We start from the raw sequence: 20764 nt of genomic DNA, 5'->3' as shown, positions 1-20764 counted from the left end.
AGCTGCACTCATCTAGGCAAGAGGACAGTATTCCATTCCATTCCTAACTTATGCCTTGTAGATGGTGGGCAGACTTTAAGGAGTTACTTGCTGCACAATTCCTAGACTTTGACCTACTCTGGTAGAAATAATTATATAACATTCGGCCAATAACCTGTGTACTTAACGTGGTTTTGCTTCTGAATAAAATATTTTAAGCACAGAATGTGAATATGGCATGAAGTACACCTTGTTAAATTATATATTTATTTAACATTGATATATTTGTATTTTGTTAGGTTCAATAATGACCCTTCTATAGATGTCTTGCTGTTGACCACCCATGTGGGTGGCCTCGGTCTTAATCTCACTGGGGCAGATACTGTAGTGTTTGTAGAACATGATTGGAACCCAATGCGTGATCTGCAAGCTATGGATCGGGCTCATCGTATTGGACAGGTATTGTGCTCTTTAAATTATTTTAAAGCAATTGGGTTGAATTATAAAGCATTGAAGACTCTCCGATCTTTTGACACTTTATAATTCTTAAGGCAATACAGGCATTTAATTAGAGGTTACTTTATTTTACCTAAAGTGCAGTATCAATGGGGGAGACAGTAGCATAGTGGTAATGTCAATGGACAGTTTTTCCTGAGACCCAGGCTAGTACCCAGGAGTCAAGGGTTCAAATCGCACCATGGCAGCTTATTCAATTAATAAAAATGAATCTAGAATTGAAAGATAATCTAAATAATGGTGGGCATGAAATCATTGATTGTTGTAAAAACCTATCTAGATCACTGATGTCCTTTAGGGAAGGAGACTTGCCATCCTTGCCTAGTTTGGCCTACATGTGACTTCAGATCCACACAATGTGGTTGATTTTGCTGTTCTCTGAAAAGGCCTAACAAGCCATTCAGTTTAAGGGCAATTGGGGATGGACAACAAATCAGCAATACCCACTTCCCATGACAGAATCTTCAAGAAGGCCCAGAGTTTGCTGTGGGCATGATGGTAAAACTCAGTATTTGCTGTTATTGCTTCACTGAAATTGACAGCAACTTCAGGAGTTTGGAGAAGCACAGAACAACACGGAATCCAGAAATTGCTGAGTGTGTGTACACTCTTCCTATAGTGTGGAATCTCTGTGTCAATCATAAATTGACAAGAACTCTCACATTATTAGAACATTATTAATCTTGCTCTGCAACTATTTCAAAGGTTTTGCCTCATTGAGTGAGGTGTAGATGGGTTTTTAAACAGCACAACGTTTTCATAATTACTATTAAACATCCTTATTGGGCCTGAAAAACTAATTTTATACTTATTGTGCTGGGTCAAAATTTTGGAACTCCCTACCTAACAGCACTGTGGGTGTGCCTACACCACATGGACTGCAGCAGCTCATTACCAAATTCTAGAGGGCAATATATGCTGGGCTAGTCACATCCTGTGAGTAATCCAGCCTAGATCAATGAAATCAAAGTCATTGTGACTTTGGCAAGTGCTTTAAATGAAAAACATTTTCTATTTCTTCCTACCAAATCAACTACCACGAAAGTTCCCCACATAAAACATTTTTTTTACTATTTAAAGCCCAAGTCTCAAGGAACTAATACTTCAAATTGGGAACACAGCATTGTTATATTTAGTTTTCATATGTCTACAACATTTCTGTAGCAAAGCTATTAGTCTCACCTAATTCTGATGCAGGTATATTGCTGACGCTTGGTTGATTATGACCGAGAAAGTGATTTGTTGGTTGTAACTGAGCTGTTTGCTTCCATGTACTGACTTTGGCCTATCTCGACCAGCTTTCTGCTGAATACAAGTAAAATTGACACAAAAAAATCAATAAACAAAGACAATACTCAAAACACTCCCTTCATTTGGCATCTGTGAAGAGAATAAGCAAGTTAACATTTCAGACCACATATGCATTGGAAGGTATTGCGGATGAAAAGCACTTAAAAGGAATAGAGTAAAGGGAATGAAAAGTGAGACAATATCAAACAAATGAGAGAAATTAGACCTTTACAAGACGCACAAATTTTGAATAGCAAAAATGGGTGGGGCTGAGGAGGGTATAAAACGGGTAGAAATAGAAACATGGAATTTGACAATTTGGTGCAGGCTCCCTCAGCCCAGGAACCTTGGCGAAAAATCATTACTTTGAATATTGAAACATTTTTTTCTTTATCTTCCAGAAACGAGTTGTTAATGTTTATCGATTAATAACAAGAGGAACGTTGGAAGAAAAGATCATGGGATTACAGAAGTTTAAAATGAGCATTGCAAATACTGTCATTAGCCAAGAGAACGCAAGTTTCCAGAGCATGGGGACAGACCAGCTCCTGGATTTATTCACTCTTGACAAGGTGAAGTATACAAATATTGAAACAAAATCAAAATACTGTGGGTGCTGGAAATCGGAAACAAAAAAGAAATAAAAGCTGCCGGACGTACTCAAAAGTTGGGCAGTATTTGTGAAGAAAGAAATAATGAATGACCTTTTGTCACAATCAGGGGAAAAGTTAGAAATGTAACAGGTTTTAATATAATAATCTTTATTGTCACAAGTAGGCTTACATTAACACTGCAATGAAGTTACTGAAAAGCCCCTAGTTGCCACATTCCGGCGCCTGTTCGGGTACACTGAGGGAGAATTTAGAATGTCCAATTCACCTAACATCGTGTCCTTCGGGACTTGTGGGAGGAAATCGGAGCACCCGGAGGAAACCCACGCAGACACGGGCAGAACGTGCAGACTCCTCAGTGTCCCAAACAGGAATCAAACCTGGGACCCTGGAGCTGTGAAACAACTGTGTTACCAGCAATTACAGAGGCAGGGAATGGAGTAGATGTGGATATCAAGGAATGAACTGTGCTTGGGCGGGAGACAGGAGAGATTAAATGGCACAAGGGATCATATTGCAAAGCAAAATAAGATGGTAATGGTCAAGAACAAAAGATGCATCTAATGGAGAAGAGTTGCTACTTTACCTGGAAGAAATGTTTGAGGCCCTAGATGGTGGCAATGGAGGAGGTCACAGAGCAAGTGTTGCATCTTCTGCACATGCTTGGGAAGGGGGCGGGTTGTTGGGGGCTATTGAGGAATGGATAAGGATGTTGTGGAAGAAATGGCCCTTATGGAATCCTGAATGGGAACAAAGTTTTGTAGTAGTTTCACACAGGAATTGATGTAAATAGTGGAGAATGATTCATTGAATGTGGCTGCCGATCTGGTGTTTAAGGTAAGGACAATGGGAGCACTATCATGTTTCGGGCAGGGAAGGCAAGGAGTGAGAGTGGAAAATGGAATAGAGGTAGAGGTGAATCCTTGGGTGAGAGAAAGGAAGGTATCTGTAGCTCATTTGAGGTCAATACTATATAATGTAAAATAAGCTTTAGGGTATATTTCCAAGGGGGTCCTATTGCATCTGATTGTTCAAACAACAGACCTCTTCTGGTGGATGGAAGGAGTCTTCCCATTAGTGACGACATTAGAGTACCGGGCAGTGACCTGTGGCCTCGTGGGTCTCCATGGACGTGAGAAAACAAGTTGATGTATTTTCTGACAATTCTTTTTTTCAAAATGTAATAGAAGAAACACTTTTTAAACAAAGCAAAGATTATCTAGATTTTCCTTCAACATCTCTATGATGTGGTGTAAATCAAAGATTAGAACTTGGATGATGATTCTACAATTCTTGTGTAATATCAGTGTAGAACTTCCTGAGGAACACTCAGGATCTCTGTATGACAGTTGGGACTGTTTTGTGTTTTGACATTTGATCATCGTCTTCAACAAACCAAAGTACTTGCATTTCTTAAATGTTGTATTGACTAGAAGGTTTAAAGTCATGGAGACTTTCAATAAACCAGTATGATTTACATTAGACCCAAATTAGCAGGAATGGAAATTTTTAATAAATTTCAATTTAGATAGAAGATCATGTTTGGCATAAGACATTTTTTTTCTGCCTTAAAGGGAAGGTCTTCATCATAAATGTGACCTCCTTGTAACATTTTCACCTTTATTTTTGAGTCTTGAGAGAGCAGTGTTGTACAGCTATCTATGCACTCTCTATCACTTTTACTGTAGATCCATTGAAGGCTGAGAGTCTGTTTCAGTTGGGGCTTGAAAATCATGTCACAACACAGGTGTATGTTGTGACACATGCTGGTCAAGAAATTGGAATAAGAAAGCAAGTAAAGAGGAAAGAAAATGTATTTCTAAATATACATAGGTCTGAATTAATGGTAATGTGTCAATAGTTCAACTTGAATTCCCTCCAAGTTCTCTCACTTTTTAAACAGTCAAAATAGATCTGAATCAATGGACAGAGGAGTGACGCTATCTGATTTGTTCATGCAGAGAGCCAGCATGGACACACAAAATCTTCTCTGCTGTAACCATTCTATGATTCAAATGCTGATTCATTGCTGCTCCTTGAAACAGTGTGATGCCAAGTCAAAGTGACTTGTGCATTTAGAAAAACAGAAGAAAACATTCAATATAATTGTATAACTTAAAGCCCATTAACATTTCAATTTGTAGCACAGGGTTTCCAAAGAACACTTGGGCGTAAGCCCCCTCTATAGTAGGGCACTGTGCAGTCGACAACACTCCCTGGGTTAAAACTGTCTGATGCTCTAATGGAGGAATCCTGATCTAATGCCATGTAATTAAAGGATTGGGTTGCTTGTTGCTCATGATCAAGTTGCTAAATGATTTCACAAAGTACCTTCACTTTTGATTATACCTTTCTTATTTTTTTTAAAAGGATGGCCAGGAAGATAAGGGATCTAGTTCTGCTGAGAAGCCATCTGTGAAAGCAATCTTGGAAAACCTTGGAGAACTTTGGGATCAGCAGCAATATGACACAGAATATAACTTGGATAATTTCATGCATTCGCTGAAATAAAATGTACTTACATTTTGTGCAACTTACATTGCAGCTAAGCCATGCCACAGGATTGTTCTGCTGATATTCAGCAAGTTTCAGCAATGTATAATGAAATGCTGAGACTAATGTGTAAATACAGGCATTTGAAAAGGGTGAGCAAAAAGTGGATATTTCTAAAACCATTGTTTCAGAAAAATGTAGAGCAAATAATCATCCTGACTTAGTTATTTGCACTGTTTTACAATTTTACATTTAGTCATTTATCCAGAGCAGATATACTTGAAGCAACATTCTTTGATGTCTTAGGAAATAAAGAACCTGTTCTTGAGGAAAATATTTTCCTATAGTTAAGGAAATTTATGCCATTATGTGAGATATGTATGGTACAGTAACTTCTGTATTCGAGTGCGCAATCTGAATTTGATTGAAAACACAGACCTCCTCCACTTTTTCCACAGTGAAAATTAATTCTTTGCTGCGTATTAGTGATAGCTTTCAATTTACTTGCGGATCTATGATAACTGTAGATGTTAAATGGAAATATCTTTGTACTTGGGTTTAAAAACAAAACTTCTGAAATTGAGTATTATTGTCCATGACATTCCTTGGATTGAAAATAAAATTCAATTGAAAGATCTAATTGCATGAATTTGAATGTGTTGGCCTGCATCGTTCACATGGATTATTCATAATTGAACAATAGCAGTATACTTACAGCTGCAGTGCTTTATGGTACAGCTATCTGTATTAAATAATTTAAAGAAATCATTGAAGAATCAGATTAAATTTGTAATAGTAAAATTGATCAATTGAGTCAAATATTAACACTGGTTTATTTAAGCTGTTCTCTAGTTCTGTTACTTTGTTAAATCTATTGAGTTAGGAATTTAATTATATATGTTCTTTGCCTGAAGACAATTGTGGATGTTAAATAGAAATTGCATTGTACTTGAGTTTACTTAATACACTTTGGTCTTGATTCCTTGTGTACAACAACATCGGTTGCCTCAAAATGTTGCACTGAAGCTTCATTCTTGCTTTGTTCATTGTGTGGAGAAGGATATAAACAATGAGCCAGTGTGCTAGTTTGATCTGGACTTAACTAGAGGTTAACCAAAGACCTTTACATTTTCACAATAATAAGGAATGCACAGTATGTGAACTGCGTGTTTATGGTATGATGTTTAATGCTGTTGCTGTGGCTGTTTCCAGTGTACTTGGTTTCTGTAAATCCGTGTTCTTAAAACTTTTTTTCCGGGGACCCATTTTTGCCAACCTTCGCGACCCATGCCGGTGTGTGACCCACCATTTTCTCTTACCTCGTTTGCTGCTGACAAAAATGGAGGAAATGGTTTTGGGTCCCTTTGGCCCTCATACATGATTTACAGGATGAAGGTAAAGCCTTCCGGTGTCGTAAAGTATGGAGTCTCCATCTGTCCAAAGGTCTGCATTTTTTCCTGTAAAATTTTATCAAATGAACCCCCCCTCCCCCGTACTTGTAAAAGTAAAGAAAAATAATGAATAAAATAAATGAAAAAAATAAAAATTAAATGAATAAAACCCCCCGAACTTGAGAAACAAAAAGCTGTGACCGTTTTAAAAAAAAAAGTGGCTGCACTGCGCATGCGTGCCCAATCATCAGCGCGCATGCGCATAGTTTTGAGCATGCGCCGTGCGGTCGCATTTTTTTTTTTTTTTTTTTTTTTTTACAAGTTCGTGGCCATTTGAAGGCCGCTTGCAGCCGGCGTTATTAACAGCCGGCTGATGCACGCAGATTTGCGTGATCGGGAGCGCCGCGACAAATGGCTCCGCGACCCACCCGCGCGTCACGCCTCCGAGTTTGACAATGCCTGCTGTGGAGAACAATTTTTTATAAATTTAGAGTACCCAATTTTTTCCCCCAATTAAGGGGCAATTTAGTGAGGCCAATCCACCTAATCTTCACATCTTTGGGTTCTGGGGGTGTGACCCACGCAGGCACAGGGAGAATGTGCAAACTCCACACAGACAGTGACCCACAGCTGGGATCGAACCTGGGTTCTCAGCGCTGTAGGCATCAGTGCTAACCACTGTGCCACCATTGTAGAGAACAATCTTCATGCAACTTTCTATTTGGCAAAAGGGAGGGTGTGAATGTGAAAATTTGGTTATTTTGTAAATCATGTAAAATCAACTTGCAAATTTAATGTGATAAGTATTTCACATATTGGGATAAGCAGTAGGAGAATTAGAATAAACTAACAATGAAGCTCAATGATAGATTTTGAGGAGGCTTTTAATAACTGGACAAAGTGGCAAAGCTGAGACATTTTGGGAGGGAACTCCAGAGAGTTGATATAAATGGTTGAAAACTCTACTGCCCTAGTGGGGTACACTCTGCGATGGAGGACCACAGGGCACAGTCTTGGACATAGAGAAAACCATATTGGTAGGGTATGGGATGGTAATTCAGGGATTTTCTGATGAGATTTTGAATTTAAATCACAGGAGATGGGAAGCATTGGACCTACGCTTCCCAACCTCTCAGCCTCCAATAAGCCCATGAGACATGGGGTGAAATTTAATGCAGCCCCATGGATCAGGAACTGGAACAGAGGGGGTCCATTGAATCACATGGGAGGCCCCATTTTGGAGACCCAATGCCAGGAACTCGGCTAAATTATGAGAGCGGTGGGGAGGTGGCGATGCCATATAGAAGCGCAAGAAGGCAATTGAGCTTGATTTGAAAAAGTAATTATGTGATATTTGCATGCCTCTGACTGGCATTAAATGTTAACTTCTAAATACAACATACAGCAAATGATATCAGGTCAAACCATGCATTGGTGGTCATATCCAGATTTGGCCTCAGACTCTTAGGGGAAGGTCAGACATTGTGGAGTTGCCTTCCATTGGAGTTGAATCTTTCAAGAGGTGGCCTGTACACTTTCAAAGCTGAGGTGTAGCTCCGAGGAACAGAGGGCTAAAACTGAGGCACAGTTCACAGGGGCAAAGTGGAGTTGCACCATGCCCCCCTCCCCTCGCCCTTGTAGCCTAAGATCACATAATTGTTATGGCACAGAAGGAAGCCCTTCAGCCCATCTTGGCAACTGATCTCTGGCTACTTGAAGCCTGGAAGGCCCAGCTTGCTGAGGATCACCGGCACAGGTGCAGCCTGATCACCCTCTTAAGTGGAGCCCCCAGATGCTGCAGATTGCCTCTCTGCATAGATTACTGGAGAAGGAGGTGCATCTGGAGGGGAGTCCCGGCGCCTTGTCCTTCTCTTACTTGGCACTTGCACAGAGCTCATGCCAAAGCGATGGTATGCAGATCTGTGTACTTATCTGGCAGCCACTGAGTAGCCTGCAGGTAGAATTTAAACATGGGGGAGGTGGTGGCTGGTAGTGTGGTAATCTAGGCCTGAACAAAGAAATGTACAGCACAGGAACAGGCCCTTCGGCCCTCCAAGCCCGTGCCGACCATGCTGCCCGACTAAACTACAATCTTCTACACATCCTGGGTCCGTATCCCTCTATTCCCATCCTATTCATGTATTTGTCAAGATGCCCCTTAAATGTCACTATCGTCCCTGCTTCCACCACCTCCTCCGGTAGCGAGTTCCAGGCACCCACTACCCTCTGCGTAAAAAACTTGCCTCGTACATCTACTCTAAACCTTGCCCCTCTCACCTTAAACCTATGCCCCCTAGTAATTGACCCCTCTACCCCGGGGAAAAGCCTCTGACTATCCACTCTGTCTATGCCCCTGATAATTTTGTAGACCTCTATCAGGTCGCCCCTCAACCTCCTTCGTTCCAGTGAGAACAAACCGAGTTTATTCAACCGCTCCTCATAGCTAATGCCCTCCATACCAGGCAACATTCTGGTAAATCTCTTCTGCACCCTCTCTAAAGCCTCCACATCCTTCTGGTAGTGTGGCGACCAGAATTGAACACTATCAAGTGTGGCCTAACTAAGGTTCTATACAGCTGCAACATGACTTGCCAATTCTTATACTCAATGCCCCAGCCAATGAAGGAAAGCATGCCGTATGCCTTCTTGACTACCTTCTCCACCTGTGTTGCCCCTTTCAGTGACCTGTGGACCTGTACTCCTAGATCTCTTTGACTTTCAATACTCTTGAGAGTTCTACCATTCACTGTATATTCCCTACCTGCATTAGACCTTCCAAAATGCTAAAGTTCTGAGTATGTGGTTTCAAATTCCACACAGCAGCTGTTGCACTTATAATCTTTATTATTGTCATAGGCTTACATTAACACCGCAATGATGTTACTGTGAAAATCCTCTAGTCCTTAAATCAAATTAATAACATTTGGAATTAGCTAGTATTGATGGTCACGGGACCATTGCAAATTGTCATGAAACCTATCTGGTTCACCAGCGCCCTTTGGAGGAAATCTACCGTTGTTACCTAGTCTGGCCTACATGTGAATCCCAACCCACCACAATGTGGTTGATTCTTAACATTTAAGGCTTTAATAAAGGATGAATAAGAATCTAGGATCAGAATAGCAGGAAAGATTTTTGATCTTTCGGGGAATTGAAGGATATGGGGAGTGAGTGGGAAAACAGACATGATCGGATTGAATGGTGGAGGGGGCTTTTACCCGTCGGGTAAGTATTTAAGTGGTTGAGGTTGTTAGACCGTTTTGACCCTGAATCCTTCTTTTCAACTTGTGACCATCCCATCTGGGTCACTGAGGTGAGTGCACAGTGGGAGGAGCTTCTTCAGCATATTGACTGGCTGGAAAGTTTCAGCCATGGCCATTCAGAGATTGCTTGTCAAAGCACTTCCTTTCTCCAATGATTGCCAACTTCTTGGAAGGCACGTCACCTATATTGAACTTCATTGACTTTCAGTTGCACTTTCCTGCTGTCAACCTTCATCATTGCATGGGAGCAGAGACTACATCACTGCTAACTACTCCAGGAGAACACGTTCAGGAGTTCCAGCTGGAAGGAGGTGTGACCCTCCTTGGGTTATCATTTTCTTTATCAATTACTATTTTGGGTTCCTCAATTTCATTGGATCCTTGGTTCCCTACAAATTCTGGTATTTCTTTTGTGTCTTTAAACATCTTAACCATTTCCTTATTCCGCATTATCGTTGCTCCTCCCTCGACCCTCATTTACTTCTCTTGCACATTTGTAGAAGCGTTGGCAATCTGTTTTTATATTTGCTAGTTGAGTCTCATTCTGCTTTTTCCCTTGTCTCACTTAGTTTAGTCAACCATGGATGGATCAGTTTTCTCCAGCAATTTTTATTTCTGAATGGAATACTTATTCATTGTGTTACAATCCTTGGCCATAAGATCCAGTTAGGGACCCAGGTTTTCACACCATTTTCCCTTTCTGCCAGGTGCACTAGGTCTCTCCTGGGTCCTAACAAATAATGTTTTATTTAAAGTAGACAAAAGTTTGAGATTCAAGACACTTGTTTGTTCATTAATATTCCACTGGTTTCAAATGGAAATAAATTTGTACAGGTCAAATATATAAAAATTTATAATATCAAATATATTAACCCTTGGTGTTCATGTGAACGGACAGGCAAACTGCGGTCGAACACACCACACTACACAATAAATGTGGATGTGACCCATCCAGACATCAGTAACACTTGAGTCAACCAATCTCACTCTCGCAAGAAATTCCAGTCTTCACCTTTGAAGATCTAACCTGGGAATTCTGGTCAAAAGTCGCCCCAAATCTGATGGCATCAACTACAGCCCATCTCGTAGGGCTTCAATCTTGTCTCCCAAGATTTGGACCCCCCTGGATTCCCAAGTATGCACTCTAGCACCAATTCACAAGCGCAATTTTGGCTTTGCACCGAGCAGAACACACTACTCTAAAGGGATCCCTTTGCCTCAATGGCCCACAGCACAGTCACCAATCTTTGGCTGCCTTCTTGGATCTTCAGGGCTTCTCCTAAGCCCCTTTCAATTACCAGGGCTTCTCCTGAACCCACTTCACTTAAAGTCTGCTAACAGCAGACCCTTTCATGTATGGAGTATGTTTCTCTGGGTAACTTTTTTTTTAACCTGAACTTAATGAAGACCTTTATCTGTCCCCCACTTATGACATCCTTTTGAGATCTCTCCCTATCCCTTCTCCTTTTGGGACCCTTCTCTGTCCCATCTACCTGTCTCCTACCCGCAACACAAGTCTTCCATGCCACCCTGCTCCTGGTTACCTGACCCAGGTTTTCACACCATTTTCCCTTTCTGCCAGGTGCACTGGGTCTCCTGGGTCCTAACAATGTACACTACAGAACTATGCATATGCAGCCTGCTCTCAGTCTACGCATGCACAAACGGTCTGTTGGGAGTTGAAGTTTCCATCCTCTGCCCTCAACTCCGAAGTAAATTGTATTTCTCATAACAGTTGAGAATTTATGATTTGCTAAAAATGTTTGCCATTGCTTATCCACCACCATACCTTTTAATCTAATTTCCTAATCTATTCTCCAAATGAACCTTGTAACTAATCTACTTTAGCTAACTCTTCCCTGTGATATCTATAACTTGTTTTATTGAAGCTTAATGGTTTTATTTTGGGCTTGTACATGTAACTCTAGGACTTGATGTGAAATGATGTTATGATCACTCTTCCCCAGACAATCCTTTACAATGAGATTACCAGTTAACTCTGTCATTACTCAAGACAAGTTATAAAATAACTTCTTCCCCAGTTAGTTCCACAGTATATCTTAGGATTCAATTCTAGGAATCTGTCTCAAATGCATTCCATGAACTCATCCTGCAAACTATCTTTTCTAATTTGATTTGTCTGGTCTATATGAAAATTAAAGATCCCGTAATTACTACATTGCCTTTGTTGTATGCCCCCCCTTATTTCATGGTTAATACTCTGTCCCACCGGGAGCACAAATTACTTGCACCAGTATTTTCCTGTTCTTTCATATCTTCACACATACTGATTCTACTTCCTGCTATTCTGAGCCTAGATCCTCCTTCTCTCTGTCATCCTTTATGAGAAGGACTGGGGGTCACAGTATTTTAAAAATGCTAAGGGGGAGGGGAAATGTGGTGGAAACAGTAGAGAAGGGGAGGGGAACATGTGGTGGAAACAGCAGAGAAAGATCCATCTAATGTGAAAACTGGTGAAGTGGAAGGAGGAATAAGGGTTAAGAGAAGGGAGAATTGATGAAGGCAGAAGCGTGGGATATGGGATCACAGTTGAGGGCTGCTGCAGTGTGGGGGAATCCTTGGCTGAAGAAACAAACCTTTTGGAAGTTGCTGTATAGAAGATGGTATTGGAGCCTAATATATTTCTGAGCACAGAATAATTTTTTTAAATAAATGGTTAAAACCTATTTTTGCACTTAAACTAAGCAATCATTTTAAAATGTAGCGAAGTATCTTTCAAAATTAAGTATCTGTTTCAAAATTAAATATATCAGAGATTTCATACACTGATCTTGAATATTTAGAAGTTTGCTATTTCCCAATTTTCAAGTTCCTTCAATCTTGATATTTGGAGACTCAATTGTACTTCAATTTCTGTTGATGTGTTGGACCAAAAATGAAAGGAAGGTAGTTTGATCTTTTTGAAACACCCTTTATATTATGCAGGCTAGAGACTGGATCTTGAGCTTTAATCAGTTTGTTGTATCCATTGGGATAAATGGGTCCCTGATCTTCTTGGGGGAGGGGGGCGGGGGGTTGAGAGAGATCAATAAGCCTAAGCTTAGCACATCATTCTAAAGCGAATGGGAACAGAGCAATGATTAGCAACTGCAATTCTGAACATTCTGTAAAACGTCACTTGTAATGTTTCATGTTAGAAGCAAACTATCCAATATTTCCCTTAAATCAAATAATTGATACTAACCCTACTATTGGCTGTACTTTTTAATAAAACTATATTATGTTGTCTAATAAACTGATGAACAATATAACGTTAAAATTACTTTTTTTCAAAACTGCAATGAGTAAGATAACATGCTACTAAAATGTAATTTTGTTTGTCCTCTGGCAGTTGGCCTTGACACAGTCCACAGTGCATTGAGGCAATGACTTATTCATCCAATGTGAAAGAAAAGTAATCATTATCTATATCATTCGTGTGGATGACCAGTTTATATATATTCTTTCCTTTCAATCTTTCATTTTTTAATGTTAGGTCATTTAACTGACTCTGTAAACTCTACACATGTTTTGATCTCAAGAAGGGGCTCATCTACTGCCAGCGTGATTTAACAAGGAAACTAGTTTCTGATGGTCTGCTATGAGACTTCATTTCATAATCTGTGTTCAGATTAAGGGCATGGGACTGAGATAAGGAGACATTTCTTCAAAGTCGATGGATATGGGGAGAGGACAGGTAAGTGGAGTTGAGGTTGAAGATCAGTCATGATCTTATTGAATTAAGGACCAGTATCAGAGGTTGTATGGCCTACCCCGCTCCTCTTTTTAATGCTTTACCTTTGCATTCCTAATATTTGCACTACCACATACACCCACCTACTGTTTTAAATTGTTTTGAATAGCATCATTTCTAAGTAGTTAACAAATTACTACCCACTTATTTGTTGTATGTACTATGTACCCCGGGATGAAGTAGTTTAGAAACTGGGTTCAAAAATCTTTTTGTAACTGCACAGTTACAGGCTGCATGAAACAATGAAGAGACCATTTCCCCATTCTCTAGAATTTATGCTTAAGTTTTGGAACCCCCCACGTTGCAAACATGTCAGATGTTTATCACCCTTGCGCTCTTACAATTTGTCCCATCCTTGGCTCTTGGGTTACTCTTTCACCTGAGCCATGCCTCCAGCCTTTGCTCCTTCTGTTGACAGCCAAGAATATGTTCGGTTGGATCTGTGCCTCAGGCTCTGCATGTTCCACAGCAACAGGAGAACCAGCAAAGAAGTGATGGCCACTCAGACTCTCAGTCAGACATTTCACACATCTCTGTCTTGGACAGCAGAGTAAGAAGTCTTACAACACCAAGTTAAGTCCAACAGGTTTGTTTCGATGTCACTAGCTTTCGGAGCGCTGCTCCTTCCTCAGGTGAATGAAGAGGTATGTTCCAGAAACATATATATATATATATATATATATATGTTTCTGGAACATACCTCTTCATTCACCTGAGGAAGGAGCAGCACTCCGAAAGCTAGTGACATCGAAACAAACCTGTTGGACTTTAACCTGGTGTTGTAAGACTTCTTACTGTGCTCACCCCAGTCCAACGCCGGCATCTCCACATCTTGGACAGCAGAGCCCGAGGAGGTTAACCAAGAGCCCAGCAGCTCCAATCTCAATCATCACCACTGCATTCTTGATCTCTTGGGGCGCGATGAAGTGCTTATGGCCTCCAGCAATAGTGAAGCTTTCTTTTTTCAGGGAAAAATAGACCGAGCCTGTCGATCTTTTTCTGATGTATATACCCTTGCATTTCTGGTATCATCCAAGTAAATCTTCTGTTCACCCTCTTGAGTGCCTTTATATACTTTTTATAATATGTGACCAAAATTGCATGCAGTGCTCTTTAGTATGGTCTGACCAAGATTCAATACAAGTTTAGCATAACCGACATACTTGTAAATTCTACCCCTCTAGAAATAAAACCTAGGGTTGGATTCCTCGATTTTAAGGCTATGTCCGGAGGAAGTGTCTAGTTTTACGACGAAAATGCCGGCGTCGCCCCCGCACCGATGCTCCGCCCGGTGGGAGGCAAGCAGCCGCGCCATGTAATTGATTTCCCGACAGAAACACCGGAGAATTGCCGGGTCCGTGGCTGTGCATGCGCATGGCGACAACCTGCAGTGGTCGTGACATACAACATGGCGCCGGCCACGCGCGGACCTGGCCTGCCATATGGTGGCCCCCTGTACCCCCCTCGCTACCCATGATTTTGGCGTCAAAAGGGATTCTCCGCCTGATCGCCGAATACAATTTTGGCATGTTTATTCTTTTTATTACCTTGCTAACTGGTGTAACGTCCAGTGATTGGTGTATTTGTATTTGCTTCTCTACCGCACCAGGATTTGCACCTTCCAAGATTTGCACCTTCTAAGTAATACATGACTTCCTTATGCTTCCTAACAAAATATCCTACGTCACATTTATCTGTGTTGAACTTCATTTGTCAGTTATTTGTCCATTCTGCAAGTTTATTAATGTCCTCCTATAATTTGTTGCAGTTCTCCTCATTGTTGACTAATCCCCCAAATTGGTGTCATTTGTAAATTTAGACAATGTGTTTGTGATTCCAAAATCCAAATCATTGTCAGTTGTGAACAGCAATGGTCCGAGCACTTATCCATGTGGGAACACCAGTTCTTAACTTCTGCGACTCTGACTAACTCCACATTATTCCCACTCTATTTTCTGTCTTAAAGCCAATTAGCAATTTATTGTGGTTTGCCCCTTGACTCCATATTCCCAGACTTTGGGCTGAATTCTCCATTCTGGAGACTATGTCCCCATGCCGGCGTAAAAACGGTGGAGTTTTACTCCTGAAGTTCCTGCAAAAAAGTTAACCGAATTCCATGCCCTGCAGGGGACTAGCACGGACCCAGAGTGAATCTCGCAGCTTCTGCTGCAGATATGGACCCCCGCACTTCCGGGTCAGAGGTCGCATACGCACATGGCGGCAGCCTCCAGCGGCCGCGCCGTGCTCCATGGTAGACGTGGACCGCGGAGCCAGACCGAAGAAAGAGACACCCCTCGATCAGCCGCATGCCCGAGCCTCAACCTCCGCACACCAAATCCCTGGCCGCCTATAAGGCCCCCCCTAGTCTCCGATCTGCCGTTTCCGACCAGGGCGACCGGGACTGAGTCCGCAGCCGCCAGGGGAGCATCCCAACTGGCAATAGGTGGTGTAATTCCACACCGTCGGGAACTCGGTCGGTTGAGAGCAGAGGATTGCTGGGCGGGCCTCTGGCAATGGCCCTCTGGCGGTGTGGCATACTCAGCAGCGACACCGATTTTTGGTGCCCGTAGAACCGGCGCCGGGCCTAATTATGGCGTCAAACTGGATTCTCTGCCCCGGCGCTGGCTGCGATCTCGGCGTCGGGCTGCGGAGAATCCAGCCCCTTATTCTTCGGCCTCTTTTGGGGCACCTTATTAGGTAAATGTTGTTGGACCCATAGGACAGAGTAGATTAGAACCTGTCCTTGGTTAAGGGTCCCCGGCATTTCAGAGAACAAAGAAGACCCAGTATTGTGATCCTTCACGCTTCGTGTTGAGGATCAATAGGACAAAGTGTAGCCATCTGGGATGGCCACTTCCAACTAGGTACAGAGAAACTCGCAAAGCCTGGTGGGTAAAATGGACAAGCCAAGACTCAGGTAGGCTCAGAGCCTGAAATGCATATTCGTAAGCAGAAATCCAGACGGTATCGAAACTCCGACCAATTAGCATTTTAATGGGGCTGATTAGCATTTGATGGCCCACCTTCCCCAAAACAAAGGACTGGTACTCAAGCAACTGGGACAGTCCCAGACATTTCGGCGCCACTCCCTGTTCAAGGGAAATGCAAATAACGGGGTCAGTGACCGCTTGGGACACGCCCAGCCATTCAGATCCCCACCCACCTATTGGCTAAAGAATTGAACGGAGTGATCAAGGATCACCCAATTAGTAAGGCCCAAATCGAAGGACCGCCCAAAACAGCGCGAAGACCCCCCGAGTATAAGAAGAAGAGTTCGCCATATGTTCGCTCTCTCTTGGCGCCCTCTTGGCCTTGGTACCCCGGTCACGGCCATCGCCAATCGCAGCACCACCAGAAGCGAGTCAAGTTCAATGCTCACTACCAGACGAATGAGCCCAGCTGAGCAGCAGTTACTCCTTCGAACCCGAGAGATCCAGAATTGAACAGCGGCCACTGTTTTCTGACCTAAGCCGGGTGCCCGAAGTTAAGTCCAGGTTGCCTTAGTTGATAGGTGTAGTTAACTGGTAGTATTTATGTTGCATGACTAATTGTATGTAAATAAAGTACCCGTGACCTTGAACTAACTAATTGGTGTTTGGCTCTTTGATCGATAGCCAGTTGAAACTTGTGGTGGTATCATTCGATACCTGGCGACTCTAAGCATTCGGACATAGATGACATAGAAAGAAGGGCAAACTCACTGATTGCCATAATTGGAACAGAGCCACAGAAAAGACAGAGTAAAAGAAACGCGCAACAGTTATTGCGACAGCTGACGGACTCAACCCAGAAGTGACCGTGTCACTCCGAGAGAACCCACAAAAGCATTTGAAATAGAATCCAAATTGGCAAAGTAAAAGAAACCACAAGCGAAACCAGTATCGATCAAACCTCCTGTAATTTGCATGCGTACTAACAAAGGGATATAAGGTAAACTCGATAGATTTTGTCGCGTGAAACTTTTGGGAGTTGCGGAAACCGGAAAATAGCTTGAGCCGTACCTGTGTTTGCACCACCGCTTTATTCCCCCTTGTTCCAAATTTCCGGGAGTCAGAAGTATTTGTAGGGATGACCATGAAGGCAATGGACGCCTTATGCATCCACAAGAGCGTGAGGTTGCAGCGACCAATAGATCAGAACAGTGTCCCGTATGGGAAGAAGAGATTAGGAGATACCTAAAGGGGAAAGGATGGCCCCTGTGGTCTGAGTTTTGCGCGAATGAAGAGACAGGTCCTGGCAGCATAGGACAAACTTGGTGGGATAACCTGACAGAGATCCATAAGAAGAGTTTGACTAAGGTTCGTAAGCCGATGGCAATTATGTCCTGGCTGGCACAATTGCGAGGCACAGAGGAGGTCGTGAGGAGGCTCCGCAAGCAGCTAGAGGAGAAGGAGAAAAGTAGAGAGGGAGATTTAAGTGAAAGCGAGAGATTAAATGTACAGCTCCGGGAGCAGTTAGCAGGGAAGGACAAGGAAATGGATGATGTCAAGAGGGCACATCAATCCTGTCTCGCCCACCTTAGCAGCTTCCAAATCCAATACGATAAGGCCTATCAGGACACACAGCGTGGTGTACTGGTAAGAGAAGAGACAGAGAATCAGGTACAGCAGTTAAAGAAACAGTGCTATGATCTAAAAGCAGACCTCTGAGCACTCCACAGTTCCACCACGGAACAGAAACAGAGTTCGGTGGACCATACCAAATGCAGGCAGCAAATTGCAAGGTTGCAATCCCTGCTATCAGTTCAAAATGGGTTTAGAGACACCTTTGGCCCACAGATAGACCAGGAAGACGGCCCCGATTGGCAGGAACTCAGTGAAATGGCCCAATGGTACGTAAGCGAGACCGAGAATCAAAATAGAGGCCCCAGGCCCCAAAAAGAAAAGCACCCGCACCACCGACTGCACAGGCAGCACCCAACCCAATGAACCCCATTACCACACAGCGCAGGGTTACCACAGAAGGCCAACCCGATTTTGTGTACACCACCCCATTATCTATCACCCAGTTTTGAGATGCCCGCGAGAAGATAGATACTTTCCACCCCACATCGGACCCACATCACTTTTTCGAGTTAGTGAAACTCATGTATGGTTTAGACGAGCCGGAACAGGTTAAGCTCATAGTTATGTGCTTAGACCCCTCAGTTAGTTCAGCCCTACCCGACCCACAAAATGTAGGAGGAAGTAGCCTCCAAGAAATGAAAACAGCCATTCTAGACACCATATGATATAACAGAGGAGATCCAGTAGATGGACTTAACCGGTGCAGGCAGAAAAAGGGAGAGCATCCAACAGCGTTTGTTTGACGCCTTTAGATCCATTTTACTGCTGTGTTTGGTGCGTTAGCCCGCATCCATTTATCAGCAGACAATACGGCCAATTGGACCCGTACGTTGGTATCCCATGCCACAGAGGCAGGCCAGAAGATATGCGCCTGTTACGACCCCCCAGACCCAGCACATAATGAAGTGTGGGTTCTGAAACGATTGTCCAGAGCTTGGGAACATTCTGTACAGAAAAAGATGAGAGCATGAGAGAGTAGACGCCACAATGAATCCAGTAAGGGCACACCAAGACCCCGCATGGGTAAATGAAGGCAGAGGTAGAGCGCAGCACCCCAAGACACAGGAATGCTATAATTGCGGACACGAAGGACATTATGCCTGAGAATGCAATGCCCCCCGAAGCAGCAATGGAATCAGCACCCAAACGCCACCCACCCCCCTGCAGAAACAATACCCGACCCATTCACCGCGTTAGCGCCCGACCAGATAATTCAGCCATGAGTGGCACCGATTGACGGTGTTTGGGCTCCCCAACCTGGGTCTGCGATACCATTTGGGATAAGTCCGGCGGACCGGTAGTTGCAGGCACAGTCCGGGGACACCCCGTAGAGTTCCTTTGGGACACAGGAGGGTCCCGAACCACGTTAAACTCCTCCACCATGTACCAGAAGGAGATATGGCCCACTACGGATATCATTACCCTTAGTGGCTTTACAGGTCACCTCCAGCAGGGACACATCACAGCCCCTGTGGACGTACAGCTCAGTAATATTGGGACAAAACATTTGGTTGTTTTAGTAGACTTGCCCCAGGCAGCAGAACACATCCAAGGCATCGATTTCATGAGCTCACACAACCTTTCATTCGACCCAGTCAACAGATGCATATGGAAAATGGCTAGAGCAGCACGAGCCCCCGCCACGCTCACAGTAGGAGATTATGCCCATAGAATCAGCTTAGTAGGAGAATACTGGTTTGATCCACAAACCATTACCACAGACAAAGCGGTTAAAGAGGTCTTGAAAAGACATAAAACAGCATTTGCCCAGCACAAGCACGGCTGCGGCAAAATCCCAGGAGTAGTAAACATTACAGGTCCCGATCCCAAGCCCCAGAAACAGTATGGCTTCCCCCAGCAAGCCGAGGGAGAGATAGCCAAGGTAATTCAAAGTTTATTGAATCAAGGCGTGATTCGGCCCGTTGCATCGACAAATAATGCCCCGATTTGGCCAGTAAGAAAACCCGGTGGATCATGGCGACTGACCATCGACTACGGAGAATTGAACAAAGTGACTTCCTAGCAGCCCCCACCGTTGCCACAAGTCCCGAGGCCATGTTGAGACAGGGACTCCAGTCAAAAAACATATCGGTATTAGATATCAGTAATGGCTTTTGGTCCATACCACTGGACAAAGCATGCCAGTATAAATTTGTGTTTACCTTCCAGGGACAGCAGTACACATGGACATGCCTTCCACAAGGCCTCCACAACTCCCCCTCCATTTTTCACAGACAATTGGCAAACGGATTATTTAAATTTTCCCACCCTGAATGCCTTGTTCAGTATGTGGACGACTTGCTCCTACAGACTGACACCAAGGAAGAGCACAACTTGCTTCTTTCTGAATTACTAGAACTCCTCACAACAATTGGATGCAAAATTAACCCCAAGAAAGCCCAAATCCTTCAGGAAAAAGTCACATATTTAGGTACGGTCATCACGCATGGGAAGCATGAAATAGAACTCAAATGCATTGATTCCATTGTAAATTTGCTCTTGCCCCAAAAAGTTACAGCACTCTGGTCATTTTTAGGACTGGTTGGATATTGTCGGAACCATATAGATGAATTCGCCACAAAAGCAGCCCCGCTTTCCGAGCTACTAAAGAAACAGGCCCCATGGAAATGGCTTCCACAGCACATGGATGCCGTGGATGCATTGAAACGCGCCCTGAGCACAGTCCCCGCTTTGCAAGCTCCAGATCCCCACTCCCCATACGCGATAGAGGTAGCGACCAGAGACTGAACCTTTTCGGCCGTACTCCTGCAGGAAAGGCACGATCGTCTGGGACCCATAGCCTATGCCTCACGAGTCTTAGATCCGGTCGAACAAGGATTTTCAGCCTGCGAAAGGCACCTGTTGGCAGTTTTCTGAGCGGTACAGTACTTCTCGAAAATAA

General features: G+C 43.3%; 1 protein-coding gene across 2 annotated transcripts in view; it reads left to right on the top strand.

Moving 5' to 3' along the window:
• The window catches only part of btaf1 (BTAF1 RNA polymerase II, B-TFIID transcription factor-associated), a 232324-nt gene extending 226795 nt beyond the window's left edge, over positions 1 to 5529 (top strand). For both annotated transcript variants that reach the window (XM_072479095.1, XM_072479094.1), the window contains exons 36-38: positions 279 to 438; positions 2187 to 2357; positions 4767 to 5529. In XM_072479095.1, coding sequence (XP_072335196.1) covers positions 279 to 438; positions 2187 to 2357; positions 4767 to 4907 — 472 coding nt within the window. In that variant the 3' untranslated portion in view covers positions 4908 to 5529. The remainder of the gene's footprint in view (positions 1 to 278; positions 439 to 2186; positions 2358 to 4766) is intronic.
• Positions 5530 to 20764: the final 15235 nt, after the last annotated feature.

Source organism: Scyliorhinus torazame, chromosome 16 (genome assembly GCF_047496885.1).
Source record: "Scyliorhinus torazame isolate Kashiwa2021f chromosome 16, sScyTor2.1, whole genome shotgun sequence".
NCBI classification, from domain to species: domain Eukaryota; kingdom Metazoa; phylum Chordata; class Chondrichthyes; order Carcharhiniformes; family Scyliorhinidae; genus Scyliorhinus; species Scyliorhinus torazame.
This window is presented reverse-complemented; position numbering and strand designations above follow the sequence as displayed.